The sequence below is a fragment of the Aulonocara sp. 'chitande type north' Nkhata Bay genome, linkage group LG14 (genome assembly GCF_057382095.1).
Source record: "Aulonocara sp. 'chitande type north' Nkhata Bay isolate Kocher_YH1m ecotype deep benthic linkage group LG14, A_spYH_male_GT1.1, whole genome shotgun sequence".
Classification (NCBI taxonomy): domain Eukaryota; kingdom Metazoa; phylum Chordata; class Actinopteri; order Cichliformes; family Cichlidae; genus Aulonocara; species Aulonocara sp. 'chitande type north' Nkhata Bay.
The window spans coordinates 14,978,202-15,002,182 of NC_141357.1; the positions used below are offsets into that span (position 1 = coordinate 14,978,202).

The 23,981-nt window shown below is 41.8% G+C and overlaps 1 protein-coding gene across 1 annotated transcript in view; it reads right to left on the minus strand.

Annotated features, from left to right (window-relative positions):
• lekr1 (Leucine-, glutamate- and lysine-rich protein 1) overlaps positions 1 to 23,981 on the minus strand; it is a 98,292-nt gene that overhangs the window by 58,027 nt on the left and 16,284 nt on the right. Inside the window, exon 3 of the mRNA XM_086261121.1 lies at positions 4,904 to 5,388. Coding sequence (XP_086117247.1) covers positions 4,904 to 5,388 — 485 coding nt within the window. The remainder of the gene's footprint in view (positions 1 to 4,903; positions 5,389 to 23,981) is intronic.

Consider the following 23,981-nt stretch of genomic DNA (forward strand, 5'->3'; position numbering starts at 1 on the left):
CATTTTGGTCCATATGGACATGATAGCATCACAGAGCTGCTACAGATTTGTCAGCTGCACATCCATGATGACAATCTCTCGTTCCTTCACATCCCAAAGGTGCTCTACTGGTCAGTACAAGTACCGTATTTTTCGGTAAGGCGCAGTGGATTATAAGGTGCACTGTCAATGAACGGGTCTGTTTTCATACATAAGGCGCATTAAGCGAAACAAAACAGTCAGATAACATAAATTTTACTCAACTCATTCTTCCTGCTTACTCCACTTCCGTACAATTGATTCATTAATGTTGAATTCTCTCGCAGCTGCTCTATTCCCATGTTGTTGCAGTATATCAATGACTAACCTCGTATTGTGGATGGATCATCTCAGTTGTTCTCCTGACTGAAGTTTGGTCCGTTTACAGCATCCTGCCATGCGATTGCATTTGTCCCTAACCATCGGGAACCCTCCCGAGTGGAAAAAGGTTAGCATTCATCCTCCAGCTTCACTGTGTTTATGTTATACTAACATAGGTGGGTCGCTTTATTTAACAGCTAGTGCAACTTCAGTAACCCTACAAACGTCACTGCTGTTTAGTTTTCTGCCTTCATTTATGTTGGAAGTCATAGCAGAGCTGTATATTTTAATTTGTTTCAGAAATCTCTCAGTCAGAACATGCTATATCATGTTTAGGTGGAAACTAGCGAGCTAACTTCCTGCTAACTTCTAACTCTGTGAAATTTAATAAATTCTGTTTTCATGGATGCCTGGATGTTAAACTTAATTGTTACACATGGTAAAGCAACGCTGATCATTTTGTTAAAGATGAAATAATTTAGACAGTTTTTAACTCTCAGTGATGTCGCAGTGACTTTGGGACCTGAAGCGGATGGACCCAGATTACTCCACGAGGCTAGTGCGCCATATAGTCCAAAAAACACGGTATTGATTCTCAGATTTCATGAACAGTGTACTCCACCCAGAGCTACAAGATAAAAGGTTATTAGTGGTTTTCTGTGTGTACACTTTAGTTCATTCACGGTGTTAAATTTGACAGGTTGATTGATGTCCACAGTCAACTATTTAGGTAACTAAGTAGGCAAACAAATATGGAATCCAAAAAAATAAATGTAAAACTTTCAAAGCTCATATGTTTTATATGCAATGCCAGCTTGGCATAGCAATGGAAGGAAAGTAGGTTTGGCATTTCTAAAAGGTGCAAAACAACTCTATGCACTCCAAAAGTATAGGAATGGAAAGCTTTGTAAGCAACACTCAGTTTTTACCTGACCCACTGCCAAGGGTCAGGCTGACATGATGACATTTTATTGTATCAGTCACATTTTTTCAAACGGACAAAAAGGCTTTCAAGGATGTTAAAGCTGTTTAAAAGAATGTAGAATAAACATGCTCTTCTGTTAGTTTGACAACAAAAGGGAAATCGTGGTTCCAAAGACATACAACCATCTTGAGAAAGTATTACAAACAAATGAGGGAAAGGCAAAGGATGCTGAGGAGAAATCCACCGAGTGGTTTTTCTCTTCAGTTTAAGCTAATCTCCATCAGTGATGCCATGTTGCACTGGTGGGTTCAATTCTTTGTATAAACAAAGTGAATGTTTTCCAGACTTCCCTAATTATCATTGTATAATTCACAAGTAAAGACTTTAGGGTAAACATTTTAAATATGACAGAGATGATGGATGTTGTAGCAAAGATTATGTATTCCATTCAGGCCAGGAGCCATCCAGAGAAGGTTATTTTGCAGCACACAGGCATTACGCGGCTAAGCAGAGTTAAATTTCTGGCAAGATTCACCAAATTACTGCCTGAAATCCTAAATCTTCTGAAGCTTTCCAAACGTAGAATATTCAGCAGTAGCTTTTGGATTTAGTGTTCCTGACAGATCTCAATGACCTGCTCAAGGAGTTTAATTTAGAGCTGCAAGGCAATGATAAATATGTAATCACAGTGATTGGTTTAGTCAACAAGCTTAAAAGCAAGCTACATCTGATGTCAAGAAGGCTGGAACGGTGTGATCTCAGAAACTTTCTTCACATGCAGGCAGAGCTCTGACATCATTTAGTCAGAATCTGATAAGTGCTTTACTGACTTTTCATCCAACACTGTGACCAGCTAGGTGTGTTTGTTTGTCATTTGGTGAAACTGTAGGTTGCATTGCTTCCAAAGTAATATCACTTTTCCATTTTGTTATCTCTGCTGCTGACACAGATATTCTTACGCTGCTAAAGGACAATACCATCAAATCTAGGGCAACACCTTTTTGAATGGAGAGTTCAGGAACAAAACCATCCCCCTTCAGAAAATAAACTTGACACCACTTTGTGGTTCAGTCACACTACAGCAAAAACAGCATGATAACCTCCTTGTTACTAGGATAAACCTTTGGTTGCCAGGTGATGGTACTCATTTTTTTTCTATTCTGCAAATGATCACATGTAGCTGTGTCCAATTGGTCCTGCGATTGAAACTTTTCAAGGTGATTGTTGACAGACAGCTGAGACACTGCAATCAGTCGGAGTCAGCCCTAAATTGCCGTCCTGCAGCAACTATTCGTGGAGGACTTTCTGTTTCAGGTCTATGAGATTCTGGCTGAACAATGAATGTATATAGTCAATTTTAAACTTCTGTTTAATGTTACAGACTTTCCATCTAAAAATCTGTTGTAGACGGCAACAGATTTGCAACTTTCATGGATTTATCACAGTTAACTGGGTATTATCACAGATTACATGTAATTGCCAACTTCACCATCTTGACAGATTAACTTTAAATACGGCAACTAACTGAAAGTGGTCGCAAATCTTGCCCCCGCCTTTGATGCAAGCATTTCAAATGCAGCAAATTTGCAAATTCATTGCGCACAGTCACAATGACTTTCGTCAGGCTGCTGTCTCACTATTTCCTCTGGTGTGACTGTAGTAATATAGATCATCCTATTTGTGCTGTGTGTGACCTTGTGACCAAGCCACCTCATGGCTTGCCCAAGGCTTCCAGTCAGCTCCTACTGACTAGGAGATAAACAGGTTTCCACTTTTCTCATTTAAAGAACTATCTTGTGTGTTGTGTACACATGAAAAAAGTGGTTTGGGCTGACAGATACTGGGAGACTTTAAAAGTAGATCTTGGATCGAAAGAGGCTCTTGCAGAACAACCACACATTTCCACTTTCTGCATCTGATCATGCAGAAGGTTGGTGGAGAAACGCTACAGCATTATTACCAAGAACTACATGAAGTCATCAAAACTCATGCTGGAGTAATAGGTACAAGATGTCTCATCCAAACAGGCCAACAAAGAGAAAAATGTCAATCAAGGGAAAACTCCTGGGAGGGCCTTTATTTGAATGGCTTCCAAATGAGCTAATGTAGAATTTTTTTATTGTCAGCGTGTGTTTTAATGAACGACCCTTTAAATCTGTTGATCCACAATATCCTCTCAAATTTAATGGTGTAAACCGGTAATTTGTGGTTTGCAAGGTGTACGTGCAGGTGTGTGTGTCAGTCACTTGCAGGGCAAGTTGCTTTAGAACTGTGTAATTTTTTTTGTTTTGTTTTATAACAGCACAGACTTCTAATAGTTTGGGCTGTTCGTAGCTTTCTCATGAGTCACAACATTAAATGCATTTCCTACATATTCCCCATAAACGCAGCAACGTAAGCAAGCCTTTGATGGTTGTTTGTTCGCGGACGCCTGCTATTTGATTACCAAAAATGTGAAGGCTGATGTAAGTAAGCCAGCAGGAGTCTTAACCACCTGTTTGTTTGTTTGTGTGTGAGTGAGTGTGTGTGTGCACCATATTACGGATAAGTGCAAACACACACAAAAACCGACTTTCCCTAACTCCATGATGTCAACTTTTCCTGAACTTGAGCATACTAAGTGGGAAAAAAAATTAAATGGCAACAGCAAATTTACCATCGTCTTCATGATTCTGCAGCACAGACACACACACACACACATACGCACTAGGGATTAATACTAGCTAAAACTAATATACAGTATGTGTTTATAATAATTGCAAACTATGATCCCTCTGCTATACATTTTATGAGCAGCATAAGCAACTCCACTACTGGTGTGCACTTACATTTCCCAGAATAGCTGTCAACAGCCCTCTGGAAACATGCCGGAGCCTGTTGCATGCAGCTGATACAGTACATGTGTAGGCGGGTAGAGGCACAGCAATAAATGATGGGCCGAGAAAGCTGGTTTTAATGGAAAAAGCTGTCTATCAACTTCCTTCCGTGTGAGTGTTCAGTGCCAACGCATGACAGTGAGTACTGAATATCATCTTTCCTCTTTAAAACTGAGGGTCTTGGGCAGCCACCTGTAAGCATTTTGCACTGGTAGAGCATGCTTTAGAGCAAACTGCTTTTCTTCTACTACAGAAAAAAGGAGAAATTTCATCAGTGCTCACAGGGTAATTAGATAAAAGCTGTCAGTCAAGCAGCAACACTGCAAAGCTCCAAAACCTGCAGGGATATCTTTTGTCCAACAAACACCTCCACACATCCTGATCCAGAAATAGCCTCTGCCCTCCCTTGCATCTTTGCTGATCCAAAGTGAAAGGCGGTATGTTTTTACTTAACACAAGTTTTTTAAAAAAAAGCTCACTTTCCTTTTGGCTCATTATCCTCACATTGTAACAGCGCCCAAAACAGGCACTGGGCTATGATGACGGTGTGGAAGATGACTGCAGAAGTTATAATTACAGAGCAAACTATATTTCAAGATGTACATATTCATGTGGGCCTGCGGGGTAGCTGATGTGCCTGAGAGTCGAGTTTTTGTGTTTTTGTGTGAATAACATGACTCACGGGATAATTGCCCACACGAAACCTGGCAACGGCGATCATTTCACACCAGTGATGGGAAGTACAGACACCTCCAAACCTCACCTCTCTTCCAGCTGTTGGAGTTCTTTTCTCAGCTCGTCTGAATTTTTATTGGCCTTTTGAAGTGCGTCACGCAGAACTTTCTCTCTCTCGTCGCTCCTCCTCTCCAGCTCTCCTCTAACTCGACTCTCTTTTTCGTTATATATTTTCCGACGCTCCTTTTCCACCTCTTTCCTTGTACTCTCAGATTCTGCTTCAAACTCAACTCTCAGAGCTCTCACTGCATTTTGGTTCCTCTCTTCTAGCTCTTCTCGTGTGTTTCTCTCTCTGATTTCTGCTTGTCTCTGCATCTCCAGCCGAAGTGCCCTCTCCCACTCCAACCGGCCCAGCTCCAGTGCTTCACGCTGGGCCTTCTCTTTTTGGGCAGTCTCTCTCAGGTCCTGGAGCTCAGCTTCTAACTGAGTCAGCTCGGTGCGGAGCTGCTGAAACTCGTGGAAGATGAGGTAGCTTACGCCGCAGTAGCAGCACACCGTCTCAGTGCGCTCCATCTGAGGGCAAAAACAAACAAGGTGTTAAAAATACTAAATGAAGTGCAACTATTTAGAAAAACATTTTCACACCCGCACCTCTCTATAGCTGAGTCTTCATTTGAAACAAGTGGTTATCTATTTAGAGTATTAACACTAACTTAAAAAACAAAGACGTGACCAGAAGAATTGATTGTGCTTTGAATCTAATTGATAGCAGCACGAAAGCACAACCAAACCACTTTGGTGGCATGTCTAAAAGAAAAGAAGAAAATCCACAATTTTTATTTTAAAGCAAAGGACGTAACAACAGTTGATACAACTAGCTGCATCACTGATCACTTTCACACTAAATGGACAGTAAATTCTGCAGGATCACATTATTTAATTGCCCTTTAGGTATATCATTATTATATCAGATATGGGAGAAAGTTGCCCTGTTACAGCTGGGTTTGCCCCTTCACATCCCTGAATTGAATAAACAATTAAGAAAATGGATGGCTGTCCTTCTCTTAAGTGAAGGTGAACTGGCTTCCTCTTGCTTTGTAAGTCAAGTTTTATAAGTCTACAAGTCGTTTTTACTTCACACTACACTTTTTAAAGTAATGGACATGTAAGATGGCGTAAATTTCAAAATATATGGTTGAATATAAAATTTACATACAAAACTTTTGATAAGATAAGATAAGATAAGATAAGATAACCTTTATTAGTCCCACACGTGGGAAATTTGTTTTGTCACAGCAGGAAGTGGACAGTGCAAAAGTTATGAGGCAAAAATTAGAATACAATAAGAATAAATACAGTACACAACTGTACAGAATAGAATAAAATAAAATACTATATACAGTAGAATAAAATAAAATAAATATACAATAAGATAAAAATAGAATACAAATACAAATACTCTATACAACTGAGTAAAAATACAACGATGACAGAAAGGATTATTGCACTTAGTATTATTGCATATGTATGGATGTGTGTGCTTGATCAGTTAAAGTCTTTATTATGGAGTCTGACAGCAGTGGGGAGGAAAGACCTGCGAAATCTCTCCGTCCCACACCGTGGGTGCCGCAGTCTCCCACTGAAGGAGCTGCTCAGTGCTGTCACAGTCTGCTGCATGGGGTGGGAGATGTTGTCCATCAGGGATGACAGCTTAGCCGCCGTTCTCCTGTCACTCACCACCTCCACTGGGTCCAGAGGGCATCCTAGAACAGAGCTGGCCCTTCGGATCACCCTGTTCAGTCTCTTCCTGTCCCCAGCAGAGATGCTGCCGCCCCAGCAGACCACGCCATAAAAGATAGCAGAAGCCACAACAGAGTCATAGAATTTCTTCAGGAGTGGGCCCTCCACTCCAAACGACCTGAGTCTCCGCAGCAGGTACAGCCTGCTCTGCTCTGATCATAAGTACTTAATGTCCATACCGAGAGTCAAACTAATCCTATAGTTCTTGGGGCGTGTCTACTGTCACTGAAACTACCAGGAACCACTGAAACTCATGAATCTCCTCTTTCTACCCATGTCAATCGTTAACAACTGCGAGATTAAACCACTTTGAAACCAGATGATTCTTTTTGATACACCCTGTATATAGCATATATTATGCAAATAAATTGACAATCTATCATTTTTTGTCTGATATCAAACTAAGGATGAGTTTAGAATATGATTTTAATGGGTTAAATCATGTATGGGGAGACTAAAGATAGCTAACACATTCAGACTGTGAACTGCAGGTCCTGTTATTGATCACAATCTGCTTTAACCACTGTATCAAAAATGTATTTTTACTCTATCTGTCAGCAGTTCAAAGTTGTGGATGCACAGATACTCTGATCCCTCCTTCAGATTTTGTCTTCACCGATGTCTGTCCTCTCTCCTAAATAATTCCTGCTTTCTCTGTACATGTCAATGTACTCTCTCCAAGCTTTTTTCAGGCTTATGAGGGATAAGATTGTATCCCTAGAGCTTTCATCTTCATGATGACATGTTACAGCGAGGCAACAGATATTTGGATGGCATGCTGTCAGCTCCCATGTCAGAAAGCTCCAAATAAATTGCTACATGATGTAAACAAGATGAAATAAACTTGCAGACAAAGCTGGTATGCTTGAGAGTACAACAGCGTACAAAACAGATTATTTTGGTCAAGTCTCAAAGGTTAAGTAATTGCTTTTACCCATTTGACGATCTATTAGTTCGAGAGTACTTTCACTATCTAGAAGTAATGACCATGAAATTTGGTGTTCACATTTATTTGTGATATTTTAGTGGTTTTGTGATTGCAATGACACATTTAGACATCTATCGTTCACAGGGATTACTGTGGAGATTCTTGCTTCACAAGTGAACTAACCCATTTGTTTTAAGAACCCAGTGACCTTTCCCCAATTTTAACACAAGACCCACAATCCATGGTAGTACATGGCACTGGTTATTTTATTTCAGACTCATTTTATTCAACTCCTCCTTTCCAGAGCATGACAGAGGAAAGGAGAAAAAAGTAAAGTAATAAACATTTAAGGGGTGAAACAGGACATTTGAAACAATATATTTTCACTGGTTGTGTGTATTTTGAAAAATTATGTTAAAGTATGACTGCAGGCAAGCAAACCTTTAGTATTATTTATTTTATTTTTAATAATATTATTTATTACAACTCCTTGCAAAATAGATGGTGGTTTTTTATATTTTATATATATATATATATATATATAGAAAGGCTGCAACCACCAAGTACCTGCAGAGGGTCAGGCAAGTCCTGAGGAGTCAGCTGAATGGTAAGAACAAGATCCGGGCCATCAACACGTACGCCCTGCCCGTGATCAGGTACCCTGCTGGGGTAATAGGCTGGCCAAAGGAGGAGATAGAAACCACTGACATAAAGACAAGAAAGCTCCTTACCATGCATGGAGGGTTTCACCCCAAGTCCAGCACCCTGAGGCTGTACGATAAGCGGAAGGAAGGGGGCCGGGGACTGGTGAGTGTCAGCACCACAGTCCAGGATGAGACAAGGAACATCCAAGAATACATTGGGAAGATGGCCCCAACTGACCGAGTGCTCAGTGAATACCTCAGGCAGCAGAAACCCAAGAAAGAGGAGGGAGACGAGGAACCATCATGGAAGGACAGGCCCCTGCACGGTATGTACCACCGGCAGATAGAGGAGGTGGCTGATATCCAGAAATCCTACCAGTGGCTGGACAAAGCTGGACTGAAAGACAGCACAGAGGCACTAATCATGGCAGCACAAGAACAAGCTCTGAGCACAAGATCCATAGAGGCTGGGGTCTATCACACCAGGCAAGACCCCAGGTGCAGGCTGTGTAAAGATGCCCCAGAGACAATCCAGCACATAACAGCAGGGTGCAAGATGCTAGCAGGCAAGGCATACATGGAACGCCATAACCAAGTGGCCGGCATAGTGTACAGGAACATCTGTGCTGAGTACAACCTGGAAGTCCCGAGGTCAATATTGCTGTCATTCGGAACCGCTACATCGATCACTACGGCCGCCTTCTTCTGTTTGTCTACCACCACTATGTCCGGTTGGTTAGCCACCACCATTTTGTCCATCTGTCTGTCCGTATATATATATATATATATATATATATATATATATATATATATATATATATATATATATATATATAAATTCATCATATACATTATTTCCATAATAAATACACACTAATTTACTTTGAGAATAACATTTGAGCATGTGATAAAGAGAGCTTTCACTGAGCTCTATAAGGTTGTGTGAAACATTAAGTACAACCTTAATTCTTGCACAGGAATAAAGAGGGTACATAGAAGCAAGTGTGAGGACCTCTGTAGAAGCAGAGGTTTTGGTAATTTGTTGCTCTGGTGTATTCGGGTGTTTGTTAACATAATCCTGCAATCTTCTTAGTTGTGAACACCACAGCGAATTCTCCCCAAGATCAGACCCTGGAATGCTCATAGAAATTGCAAAAACAAAGAGCTACACTGCAGACTCTACAGACCTCAGTTAGCAAGTTAAATGTTAAAGTTCACAAAGGTGTTCATAAAATATCAGAATCAGAATCAGAATACTTTATTGATCCCTGGGGGAAATTATTTTTTGTTACAGTGCTCCATTTTAAACCAACATTAAGACAAGACAGACAATACGCTAACTAAGAATAGTACAATATATACATATATATACATACATACATACATACATAAGTCACTTATAAATAAATAGTTGGAAAAGAAACGTGTGTAGCTGTAGCAGCAAACAGTGTGTTAAGTGGATGCGTTGTACAGGGAGATGGCCACAGGCAGGAATGATTTCCTGTGTCATTCAGTGGTGCTTTTCGGTAATCTCAGTCTCTCGCTGAACGAGCTCCTGTGACTGACCAACATGTCATGGAGTGGGTGGGAGGTGTTATCCAACATTGTCTTTATCTTGGACAGCATCCGCCTCTCCGACACCACCTTGAGGGAGTCCAGCTCCATCCCCACAACATTGCTGGCCTTACGGATCAGTTTATTAAGTCTGTTGGCATCTGCGACCCTCAGCCTGCTCCCCCAGCATGCAACAGCATAGAGGATCGCACTGGCCACAACAGACTCATAGAAAATCCTCAGCATTTTCTGGCAGATGTTGAAGGACCTCAGTCGCCTCAAAAAATAGAGACGACTCTGGCCCTTCCTGTAAAGTGCTGTGGTGTTTTTAGCCCAGTCCAGTTTATTGTCAATGTGTACTCCAAGGTATTTATAGTCCTCCACAATGTCAACACTGACCCCCTGTATTGAAACAGGGGTCAAGTGTTTCCTGGTCTTCCTGAAGTCCACGATCAGTTCCTTGGTCTTTGCCACGTTGAGCTGCAGATGATTCTGCTCACACCACGTGACAAAGGAGTCGACCACAGCCCGGTACTCTGTCTCATCATCCCTGCTGATGCATCCAACCACCGCAGAGTTGGATGCATCAGCAGGGATGGCCTCACACCAACTGTTAAGAGGTGGAGGGATGATGATTTGGGCTTGTTTTGCAGCCACAGGACCTCGAAACCTTGCAGTCATTGATGCAACCACGAACTCCTATGTAGACCAAAGTATTTTAGAGTCAAATATGATGCCATCTGTCCAAGAGCTAAAGACTGGCCTGAAACTGGGTGATGCATCAAGACAAATATCCCAAGCACGGCAAAAAATCTACAGCAAAATGACTGAAAAAGAAAAGAATCAAGATGTTGCAATGGCCCATAGTCCAGGCATCAACCTGATTAAAATACCTTTGTAGGACCTTAAGAGAGCTGTGCATCAACAAATATGCAGAAACCTCATTGAACTAAAGCTGCATTTTAAAGAAGAATGTGAGAGGCTGATAAAAAAGTTTTTGCCAATAAAGAAGCTTCTACAAGCTTAAAAGTGTGCTTAGTTTTTAGCAGGACTGTACAGAGTCCTGCCAAAAACTGTCTTCTTCACATGACTATAGACAGCTTTCAAATAGTGTCTAGAAATTCCATTACTTGTCCTTTGAGATGATCTACAAACACGTCTAAAGACATGCAAAGATACTAAACATGAAAAGACAGTCAATAGGACAGAGATCAAAAGAATGGAAGCCATTGCTTCAAAGTCCTGAAAGACACTGAGAAGGGTTTAATTAAATGATCTCCAGTCCTGTTATCTCTTGCTTCCTCTGTGCCTTGTGTTTCTTTCTTCTTTACAGTTAAGACAGAAGTCAAAGGGAATACGAGGGTAATCGGCATGATTGAAAGAAAACACACCATCGTGGCAAAGTGCTTGTCACATGACAAATGATTGACAGGTGACAGGTTAATCAAGATAGGCCCTGTTTCTCTGTCTCTGCAGCCGCCACAATCAACTTTCTCTTTCTGTGCCCCCCTATCAGAGTGCTCCTGCTCTGTGTTAGCACCTTGTCAATCCATATCAGGTAAAGGTGCAGATTGCATCTGCCTCATGTCATCAAGACAGCGGGAGTCGGTCTTTCAGCAGCCACGACACACAGACAGACAATTAGAAGATCACTTTGTATGCGCTCATTATGCTCAGCGATTAATAACACAGCAATCCTGAAGGCTGAGGGCACGGCTCTACTGTTACTACTGAAGCTGATCCAGAAATTTAAATCAGCTGACATATAGTTGGTATAATGTTTGCAATATTCACCATCTAGCAGTATTACATTGCTATACACACACACTTGTTAATTCCCACTCCTAAATATTTTAAGCAAAGTATGTTCACGTCTTAGCTTCACACGATCCCCCGTGCTTTTGGATGCTTGAAATGACTAAGGAGTGCTCCTAATGGGCTCACTAAATGTTATTTTAAAGTTCCTATTGTTGGATGTTTGGCCTGATCAAGGTCTACAAACAGGCTGACGGGGGGAAAAAGAAACAAAGAAGGCAGAAAAGAAAGAGAGAGGGGGGGGAGTGTATTGTGCGGGTGGATGGAGAAAAAGCTCCACAAGATGACAACCTATTACATTATATTGCCACAGAATGCACTCTGGAGAATCAGGCCTATTATCTATTTGTGAGTGTATTTGTTAGAGCGAGAGAGGCAGGGAGATCCGGGGAGAGTTAGAGCGTGCAACTGTGAGCAATATTTGGGACTGAGACTCAGGGGGGTTTAGTGTTTACTGTGCAGATGTCCTTGTGGTTCCTTCAGGCATAGATACAGCAAAGACTACTAAGTGTGTGTGTGTGTGAGAGAGAGAGTACGGTTTATATTTTGTTGGAAAATGCTTATGCATGTAAATTTGTGTGCGTTTGAGCGTGCATGTGGGAGGGTGGGTGTGGTGAGAGAGTTCTTTATGCCAGCCATGATGACGTAGCCATGAAGACAGACAACAAGGGGGCAATACACACTGTTTAAGTGACCTGAGGGCTGAATTGTGCCTCCTCCATGGTTTCAGACACACACACACGTACACAAACACACACACAGACGCTTTCTCACACTGCTCAAACAGCCTAAAACACATTCTGCACGCACGGAGGCAGATGAAAGGCGGTGGCAGACATTGACAAAACAAACGGACACGTTAAAACCGACCCTGATACAAGCACAAACATGTACATGGTATACACAAAGGATGCAGAGATAGGCCGGCACATACAAAGGCAAATTTAGTCATATAAGCATTTACAGGCCAACAGGAAACTTACACAATCACTCGCCATTAACAAGCACACACACACACATTTATACACACCCTGAGGGCAGAATGTCTGCACCACCAGTGGGTTGTGTGCTCCCGTGACTGAGTTCAAGCCCGCGGGGAGTCCCCTTGCCCTGGGCACTGACACGTTCACTTAGTGCTCAAATGGCAAAAAAACAAAACAAACCTAACCTCTCCACACGCTCGCACATGACTACTACGCGGGGCATGGGCACAGACGCCTGGAGAAACACCTGACAGGAGGAGAGAAAGAAAGAAAGGCGACACATTAAAACTGCGGAGTGACAGAAAAAGAAAGGGAAAAGTGAGGGAGTGAGGGGGAAGGGGAGAAAGGTCGTGTTGCCCTTTGAATGTTTCATGCCAGCAGCCGATGCTTCTCTTCTACACACCAGACCTCTTTGTCCTCCAGTGCACACAACACAGCTCCCTCTCTCTCTCGCTCTTATCTCCCTTTCATTCTGTCCCTTGATTGACTCCATTAGCATGCTGGACTGTTGCCAAAGTGGTTTAAAACATTAGATTTCAGACCACATAAGGCTCTTAAACTTCTACCACATTGGTTTAATTACTCAGGCAATGAACCCTGTGTTTTATATGTATGTTTAATACATATCTGCTCTGAGAGAGATTGTTAGTCAGCCTACATAACGTTCAAAATTATGCAAACCATGCATTACTGCCTCAGGGTGCATTGGCAAAGCTGTAGCTATGTAAGTGTTTGTGTGTCTGTCTCAGTCCTCAGTCAGTAACTACTGACTGATCACTTATACTTTAACTGAATGTACGGGTTGTCTCCACAACTATTAGGTATGAAAACTGTAGCCTGTATTATGTGACTTGCAACACGTTTACAGTCCCTGTTATCACCAGAATTCCTCTATATTCCATCAATTAAACATGGTGCTATTACTTCTCCCCTGATGTGCAACACTTAGTTGGGCTGGGGTTCCAGTGGAAACAACAGGGTGGGGGTCGTTTTGTGTGTGTGGTTAGTGTCTTTCCAGGACAAGAAGCATAATTAATGTACGTGATGACTTTTTGACTGTCTGCATGCGTGTGTTTCTGTGCAGTTGTCATTGTAATCATGCAGACAGCAGAAACATAAATTCAATTCAATTCAGTTTTATTTATATGGCACCAAATCACAAAAATAGTGGCTTTAAGGTGTTTTATATTGTAAGGTAAAAAATCTTACATTAGCACAATCATGTGACCCCGACGAGCAAGCACATGGCGACAGTGGGAAGGAAAAACCCCCGTCTTCTCCTTTCTTCTATCTTGTTAATAATTTTACTTTTTCACTGCATATATTGTCAAATATTTCACAAATCCTTTCTCCTTTTACAGCCACTCCGGCATTCCTTTTCCTGACATTTTACTCCAGTTTTCCTTCCACTTTGTCCTTGCCTCTTTCTTCCTCCTCCCAAACAACTGTCCTTTCCCTCCCTCTCTTCCTGCTCATCTCCCTAGGCCAACTCTGCTTCCTAAGCTACAGCTGCCGTGACCCATCTGGCTCGTCAAAACACCAGAAGTGGGTCACTGCCACGAACACAGACCCTTCATGTTGCGCACGTACACATATGCAGACATCAGATACGCACACATGGACACAGCATACCCCCTCATGTTCATTCACACACCCAAGCATGCTTTCCGTGACCAAAACTGGCCCAACAGGCATGCAGCTACTAACACACAAAAAAGCCCCATGCACTGAACACACATACACAGCAGTATGTACCTCCGTCTGCTGTCACACATAATAGCGCCGTGAAATACTGCAAATTTTGATATTGATGCAACAGTCGTAATTTATGAGATGAATGATCGTCAGTTTTAAATTTTGAACACGTTTTAACGATCACTAGATTACTCTGATTTTTACGTTCCACAATAATTAACACAAAAAACATACCTTTTTCATGTATTTTGAAATTTAGTTTTTAGGAAACCTAGAATGTAATCTGTCTCTTAAGCAGCAGACAACAGACTCTTCAAAAGGCTTAGACGAGCTTGTTTTGGTCTTCTTAAACCTTAAATATAACTTTAGCTGTCGTACTGCAATTTCATAGTACTTAGACAGACACTAATACCATTCCATATCATCTTAGCCAAAATCTGACCCAAGAAAGAAAAAAAAAATCATGTTTTTTTCCTATTTTTATATTTGTCAAGTAAGGCCAACACTTTTGGTGCAGCGTGCAGGTTGCTCACAGTGCACAGAAACAGAGATTTGTAGCAGGCCACTGCAGATATTCACAGACAGACAGACTAAACAGTTTATTTTCCACTAATCCTCGGTACTTGAAAGCCACGTACCCTGTTGTGTAATTTTGGAAGGTAATATATAACCCACATGCACATACATAAAGGGGCAGAAATAGGGAATAGTGAAAGAGATGTCATGCTAGAAATGTCATTTTGGGGTACAAGGCACTTAAGCATTTTTTGGAGGGTGGGCTGGGGGGGGGGGGGGGGGGGGTGTCCAGGGGATTAGAGGCATTAGGATTAGATTTAATCAAGTGTTATGATGAAGGGCGGTGGATTTAGAGGAAAAAAACAAAGGCAAGTGTACCTGTATCCTTCAAAACGCTTTCGCTTTCCAATTCTCTCTCTCGCTCTTTCAATCTAACAAATGCTTTCTCTCGGCTATCTGCTAATCTGGCACTTCATCGTGCTTCTGCCTCTGTCCGTCTGTGAAATCACAGACATGGCAGATCACGCAAGCATTTAAAGAAGGGATTAAGTAGTTAAGGGACTTACCCGTGGGGTTTTTTTTGTGGGTTTTTTATTCCTAATTTTTTTTAATGATTTTCTTTTTTGGGCTGTGACATTATGAAGGTGCTTGTGGAGTGTGTGCACTTTAAAGAAAACACTGCCCTGCTGTGCTCTTCTTTTTTCACATGACAATATGAGAATGTTTGGGGGGATTTCAGAGCTATGTCACTTTTTTCGTGCGTGTGAGCGTGTTTTTTGTTTTTTTGTTTTTCTGTGTTTCGGATTATTCTTTTTTTCCTTTTTATTTTTTTGTTTGTCCGTCGCTGGTGTGCATGGTGTTCCTGATTGTGTGCGAGTGGGATCAAGGCGGCACTTCGTGACTGCAGCTTTGTTGATTTTCGCGACGATAAAGACCCCCTGTGGCGCTCAGTGTAGCGAGAGCCAACACTGAGATTCCACTCATCTGGACCCCGTGGCGCACCGTACACATCACATGAGGAGTGCGTGTGTGTTTTTAAGTGAGTGTGTGAGTGTAGATGTGGACATGTGCATGAATATTTCCTACTTCTTCGACCATCGCACTCATGTGCATGCCTCGGTGAATGAATATCTTCTTCTATTTCAGCTTACGTGTGTGTGCATGTGTGTGTGTGTGTGTGTGTTTGTATGTGTGTGGAAAAGCAAGAAGGGAGGGGTGGTTGCAGTCACAAGGCACAAAGGGGGGTTGGGAGCTGTGAATAGCAGAGAGGAGAAAAGAGAGTGACCAGAAGGACCAGGGAAGGGGGGAAGGCGGGATCTGCAGAGTGGATGAATGAAAGCACAGCAAGGGACAAATTAAAATAAATCGAAGACCTGGTGACCTCAAAGGCCATAGCACATGATTCCCATCATTTTCCTACTTTGAAAAGCAATCAGTAACGCGAGGACACTGTAAACCTGGATGAGACGATTCCCATCAGGATAAAAATATTCCATCACAGGATAACTGTGATCACTTCAGTAAAATGTGCACCACAGCAAATCAGAAATGCTGAATCCCCTCACTAAATAGGGTCAAAGATTAGGGGTCAGTATCTGGATTGTGTGTGCCTATATGGAAGATTAACATTGAGGAATCCATCACTCACCCCTACACACACAGATGTGTGTACATAGGCAAGAGAGGTTGAAATGATCAGCAACGGTCACAAATGCATCAGGGAAAAGTCAGTAGAGGAGACAAAGGAAGGAAGGAGAGGTTTGAAATGTGTGCTGGAGGGGTACTTCTCAGGTTGTAAAAATAAATACAGAGGAAAGATAATATAGTGGGGCTCACAGGGGGATGCTGTCTAGGATTGCATGTCTTCTCCTTCCTGACCCTCCTTTTCCTGTCCGCCTAGCTGACTATCTCACGTGTTCCATTGGGTGGAGGCAGGGAAAGGGCAGCGGCAGGGAAAGAATCACCTATGGCTCCCCTCGACCGGCGCTCGGCCACGCATCACGTCACATACAAACACTGGGTGAGGCACAGCACGGCATGGCATGGCATGGCACGGCACACAACAAAACCCATAGCTCGAGGAGCAGACAGCAGGCAGAGGTCTAGCTGTGTTCATTTTGCTCTGCTTGTGTGCCTGTTTGAAGACTTTGGCTGTGTGGGAGTTAATCACTCTGCTTTTTTTGAAGTGACTCAGTGCTTAGCTTTCAGTGTAGCTAGGTGGCTTTCCATCCATCTTCTAACACTTCTAGAAAAGTTAAGCCTCCTCCACCTTGGCCGTTGGATCAAGGTGTTCCCGGAACAGCTGAATGATTCAATCCTGGGGCCCCATTCTGGTAGGACACACCCAAAACATCTCACCCAAGCCCAGAAGGCATCCTGATTAGATGCCAGAATCACCTCAGTTGGCTCTTTTCAAGGTGCAGGAACACAGAACAGTGTCAATGAAGCACCAATCCGTCCGGCACTCTCCCCTCACTTGTGAAACAGTTAAACTCCTCCACCTGGGGGCAACCACTCATTCCCGACCTGGAGTGGGAACTCCACTTTTTTCCTGCTTTTTTCCTGAAGCATGGCCTCACACTTGGTACTAATTCTCACTTTCGCTGTTTCACACCAGTCCAAGATGGAGGTCATCACCTGATGAAGTGGTTTAACGACTGTCAAACTAATTACAGTATTATGAGCTTACTAACATGTAACATGTGCAGGTTGAAGACCAAAAAATAATGATAAGAAGAAGGTCTGTAACTCAAAGTTTTTATCAGCTTTTATATTTGAGTTTCATTTACCATTCCATAATGGACATTCTTGCACATCAAACGGTCATAAATATTACATTGTTGCACATACAGACCTGTTGCCTTTACAACAAGTTGAGCCTTTCAAGAGCTGATTGTGAGACAGGAAATCTCCTGAGAGTGATAATAACTCCAAAAACTGTCCTAGGCCCTGCACTTTATAACTATTGTATGATTTAACCTTTTGATTGCTTACACTATAGACTACAGTGCACTGTAATTATATGACACCAGTACAATCAAGCCAAGAGGATCTGATGATTTGGTTTGTCTTCTGAGAGTTTTGAAACCCAGACACAGTCCAGACACAGGAGGTGGAGACAGGACAGCCGGGCAAGCCAGAGAGAGAAGAGGCATTGTAGTCTGTTACGTTAATCAGAGTTAGCAGACAACACATGTGCTTCCATTAGCCCCACTAGGCCACACATCACAACACACGGCTCGGCACGACATGGCAGGGCGCAGTCAGCGGAGAGGGGCTAAAGGAGGTAACGCCGACTGAGCTGTGTGTGTCTGCCCTTCCTGTGTATCTGTTTTCAATTTTTTTTTTGTTGACGTGCAGCTTGTCGGTGAATCCGTGTCGTCTTCCTACTTATCCTAATTTTGTGTCCTTCATTTGCAGTTTAAACTGGGTTGAATGGCTGTCTGTCTGAACCGATGGCAGTCAGCGGAGCGCAGCAAATGCAGCCTCATTTCACCTTCTCCAGCCAGTGAAAACAAGTGTTTTGTCTGCAGCGTTTAGCACTTCAGTGAATCCGAAAAAGAAAATCTATGCGCGTGAATGACTGAGACAGAGAGGTTCTGAGCTTGGCTGGATCACCATCGCCTTCTGAGAAAAGCAGAATGTCGAAGTTAATGAATGTTCACGAGAAAATCCCTCAGTTAATGGGATCTGCCATAATTATTTAGTTGAAAGCACCCAGAAAACACGCTATTAATTAACTGTAAGCGGCGAAAACAGTCGGCAAACATAGAGAAAATAATTTTTTATACGAGCAAACTTCTCTGTTGAAAAATCGGTGCAAAAGAAGTCTTTGATCCTGTCACCCCTATGCTCAGATGCAACTTGACATCGTGACTTGACCTCCAAGGAAGTTGGGTTGTTTTACCAAACAGGAATAAAGACGCAAGAAAATACAAACATATACAACAATTAATAATGTCCAATAATGTGTGCGCATCCTTCACCACCAACTACTTCCTAATAGCAGCAGTGACCTCGTAATGAACTGCAGGTTATCATGCAATATTGTCACTTTGTATTACCCTGACAACACCCGTGACAATATTGCACAATAATCCCCCTGCTGTTTCTCAGTCATTACAGCAGATAAGCATTGAACTGATGAAACATTTCCCTCTCCCCCCTCTGTCTTTTTGTCTTAATCTTTCCGTCTTCTCCTAGATTTACAAAAACAGACTGAAAAGGGGGCATGAGAGGTGAGGGTGGAACAAGAACAAAAAAACAGCCAGAAGGAGAAGGAAGGAGGAATTTTGTTATTGGGGGGGGGGGGGGGGGGGGGTTTGGTTGGTTGGTTATAATGATTATAGCGAACAGACAACACATGTGCTACCATTACCCAATGACCTCCTGAAATATTATTGAGAGAGGAGTGTTTTGGGGTTGAAGCTACCATTTATTCGGAGGGAGGATACGTGAAAAAGAAAAGACAGAGAACAACACAAAAGAGGAGTGATGTGTAGCATGGTGTAATTTACTCAGACATGGGGACTGTGTCTCCTCTCCTCCTTTTTGTCTGGAATACTTTGCCATGCTCACATTAAATATGGATGGCTGAGTGGAAGCAGAACAAGAGCAGCTGAAAGCCCTCAGCAGGACAGTCAAAGGATAGGACAAGGCAGAGGCTTTATGACTTTGATCTGAACCTGGGCATCTATAACAATAAACCCAGAGAAAGATGTTGGATGAAAGCACTTGGATGTTAAAAATTTTCATTACTCAGGCCATAAAAAAAACAATTAAATGTAGCAAATTTGCACTTTTAGAATTAAGAAGATAACAACTTGTATTTTTCATTGCCTAAAATCTAAGCAGTCTTAACAGTCTTAACAGTTTTTCCTGTAATAGCACTTGCTGACCAAGATTAAGACAATAATAATATATACACAAGCTTTATTTCAGTGTGTGGGCCAAAAAAAAGAAGAAAAAAATGCACTCATGCAAAAGTGGAGTAGGTAGAGACCATGGAGAAACTTCTTTTCAGGTTTGCTAATACTCAATCTTCCAATATGTAATAAAGATTAAGCTGCCACGTAATAACTTATTTTCTCTCCTATCAACGCAGAGGGCGTGTGGTCACAACATGGACTCTGATTACAGTTAATGACATCAGCACCTCTGTATCTGCAGACTAGTAATCCTACATGGGAAACAGGGGCTTCATCAATTACACAATGTGAATGCAGGAAAACATTTAAACAAAAAAAAAATAAAGAGTGAAAAAGTGATTGAGGAAAACACTTTGTCCCAAATGATTAAAATAAGAAAAAAATACCATCATTTTTACATTTACTTGTACATTAATGTGTAAAAAAAAAAACACTGTTACTGTCTTATTTAAGAATAGTCATATGAAAAACAAAGTTATTCACATGACTCTATCCAGTCATGTGAATAACTAAGTAAACCCTCACTGATTACATAGGAATTAAGAGAGTAAGCAGAACCCGGCTGCTGCTAATCAAATGCACTTGATTGATCACTTTGCTGGCCTGAAGCATTCATGCGTGTGTTAACGCAATGTTAACAAGAAAAGGCAGGAAACCTAGAGAGGCAATTGCTGTTCCCCATCAATCTGGGAAGGGTTACAAGTCCATCTCCAAACAATCTGTAGCCTGACATTCTAAGTGGAAAACAGTCAAGACACATTTCAATCTTTCCAGCAGCCGACGATGACCCAGCAAATTCACCCTCAAGATTAAACTGTGCAATACCCAGAGAAACTGTAAAAAACCCCAAAACTACATCTCAGACTCTACAGATGTCAATTAGTGTGTTAAATGTGAAAGTTCGTGAAGGTAGAATTAGAAAAAACTGAACAAGTATGGTTCATTTGCACTTCTCACACAAGACTCCTGGAACAATGTCAATATTTGGCTTTAATGCACAGCACTATGAAATAATCCATGTCAGCACAAACACCTCATAACAACTATCAAGCCTGGTGGTGGAGGGTTGGTGATTTGGGGTTGCGTTGCAGCCACAGGACCCTCCCATCTTTGCAATAGGATATATATGCATATATCACGATATGGCACATAAATTTGTATGTGATATAAAAATGTCATTTGGTGATATCATTGCTATGACGACCCACATTTATGTTGCCTGCAACAGCACTGGGCATATCTGGGAGCAGGAGCCACATTTCAGCTTCCCATTATTTAGCACCTAAAGAGGACCTACTTCAGCAACCAGCAACGAGGAAAACCAGGCTACAGAGGAGGAGATACTAGCAGCCAGTGATGTGCAAACCAAGTAAACTAATGACTCCACTAGCATTCACTAATTGTGCTCCATACAACAGGGACAGTAGATGGAAATAACTGATGGGGTCACATGGTGGAAAAGTAGAACGTTAAGTTGCTGGTTAAAAATCTTGACCCAAAATACAACATCCCAGGTATTACTTTTTGGTATTACTATTTGATAAGAGTTATAGGGATAAGTTACTTTAGTTATCATTCAAAAAAAAAGTTTAAAGCAGTTATTTTATAATTACATTTTCCAGGAGAAAAACTGCCTAAGTTACTTTTGTGTTTACATTAGATCTTTGCTCTGGACCCGGATATAATGATGTGTCACTAGCTTTGCACTTTTAAGCACCAATGTTTTGTTTAGGATCTCCTGTTTTGTTGAGAAAGTGTGTGTTGTGGTTTGAAAGGAATCAACATACATGCAGATATGTGGGTCTCTGTCTATATAAATATATGAACGAAAGAGTTTTGAACTTTGCATCTTTCTGATGTCACTCTCTGCACTGACTTCCTCTGATGAAAAGACAAAAAGACCGTCTTTCGCTCATCTCACTTGCTCACATAAAGTGAACGACTCGACCTGTTTTTGCTTCACAGACCACAACATTTCTGAAGTTAACACCAAGTAATGTCCCTTGCTTCTCTAATTGTTTTTTTTTTTTTTGCTTCCTCTCTGTATCTCTTTCTCACTACGCTTCCCTCTCTTCAGAAGATGAACGTCTTGTCCTGTTACACTGTGTGTGTTTGAGGTCGTCTCAGAGAAGTAAATAGGTGGTGTAAGCAGCTAATGGAGAACAAGAGGTGCTCTGCTGTTGCATAAAAAGACTGTGGTGTACTCTGCCGGATGCTGCGCTGAAAACAGCTCATCCTTCTAGGCCAAATGTGTCTGAAAACTATGCCAAGAAACAAGGAGCACTTTTCTAAGTTAAAGTGTCACTTTGGCATCTTGGAGAATAAAGAAAAGTCCTGACAAGCAAGGAGAGAGTGAAAAGACTTTGTTTTGGGGGCAGTGCGGGACAAAGAATTATGCTGTGTCACTGTGTTAACAAAGGAGAAGATCCTGAAGCAAAAGGGCCCAATAAAAATAAAGACTGTCTATAAAATACCCATATGCCATTTTTAACCCAGTTTTAAGCATTTTGGCTGCAGTCAAGAAGCAACTGCAATTAGACAAGAGAGTAAAGTGCTGAGTCATCAGCTAACACAACAACCATTCATAATATGGGTGCATGGTACAGATCTGTCAGCTGTAATTAATACTTATACTAGAATTTACTTTAATAAGACTTGGGCACAGTCTGTGGCATTTAACCACACGACAATCCATGACATTTAAGAGATAATAACAACGAAAATGTGGCAAATGCTGTTCAGAGGTCCGGTTCAGTGGCTCAAATTAGCTTACAGATAGCTATCAACTATAGCTGCATATGTCACCATCCACCTCTCAGAGTTCCTCCCCCTTATAACTTTAAGTCTTAATACAATTTAAAAAAGCAACTTATTTAAAAAAAAAAACATCATTGGTCATGAAGAAGTTAAAGAAGCTAGTTAATGGCACACTGAACTAAAAATAAGATAAACTAAGAAAACTGATGATTAGTGATTGAACTGATTTTTTTAAAATTCATAACTGATTTTAATTAGTGGCTGTAAGCAGCTGGTCCCCCACAAGTTCATCGTACAACACTGTTCATCATCAGATCATCAGAAACTTTATTGTCATTGTCATGAGAACAACGAAATTAAGAATGGTCCCCGATCATTGCATCATCCCTAGCAATATCAAAATATAAATAAAACAATAAAATTCAATAAATAAAATAGATAGAATACTTAAAATACTAATAAGATATAACAGTAAAACATTCACATACATTCCCACACACATGCTTCAGACCGTGCATAGATTAACACAAGAGTGGCGTGATGGACATTTTTTTTGTAGTATTCAGATGTGTTATTGCAGTTGGATAACAGCTGTGTTTGAGTCTATTAGTCCTTGCTCTGATTGCCCTGTACCGTCTGCCTGAGGGCAACAGTTCGAACAGGGAGTGGCCAGGATGTGAGGTGTCTTTTATGATGTTTTGGGCCTTTTTAAAACAGTGGGCGTTGTGTAGAACTTCCAGTGTGGGGAGAGGGCAGCCAGTGATCTTTTGGGCGGTGTTAATGATCCCTTGGAGTGCTTTCCTCTGAGCCCCTGTGCAGCTAGTGTACCAGATGCATATGCAGTAAGTTAGAACACTCTCAATGGTGGCTCTGTAGAAGGACACCAGCAGTCTCTGTGTGATGTTATTCCTCCTGAGAATTCTCAGGAAGTACAGTCTCTGTTGGGCCTTTTTCAGCAGCTCGGAGGTGTTCACACTCCAGGAAAGGTTCTCCTCTATATTGACTCCCAGGAAGCGGAAGCTTGCCACCCTTTCTACACAGTCCCCATTTATGAATAGTGGTTGGATCTCTGCCTTTTTCCTTCTGAAGTCTATTATGAGTTCTTTGGTTTTTGAAGTGTTGAGGAGGAGGTTATTGGCCTTACACCATGACGTCAGCTGCTCCACCTCGTCTCTGTACGTAGACTCGTCTCCCTTGGAAATGAGCCCCACCACTGTGGTGTCATCTGCAAATTTCACAAAGATGTTGCTGTGGTGGCGAGGAGTGCAGTCGTGTATGTAGAGAGAGTAGAGCAGTGGACTGAGCACACAGCCCTGGGGTGAGCCAGTGCTGAGACTCAGGGCTGAGGATGTGTGATGGCCAACTCTGACTCTCTGTCTACGGCCCGAGAGGAAGCTATTGATCCACATGCAGGTGCTGTATGGAAGCCCCAGGTCTTGTAGCTTGGCCACCAGTTTGTGTGGAAGGATGGTGTTAAAAGCTGAGCAGTAATCCACGAAGAGCATCCGCACATAGCTACCATGCTCTTCCAGGTGAGTTAATGCAG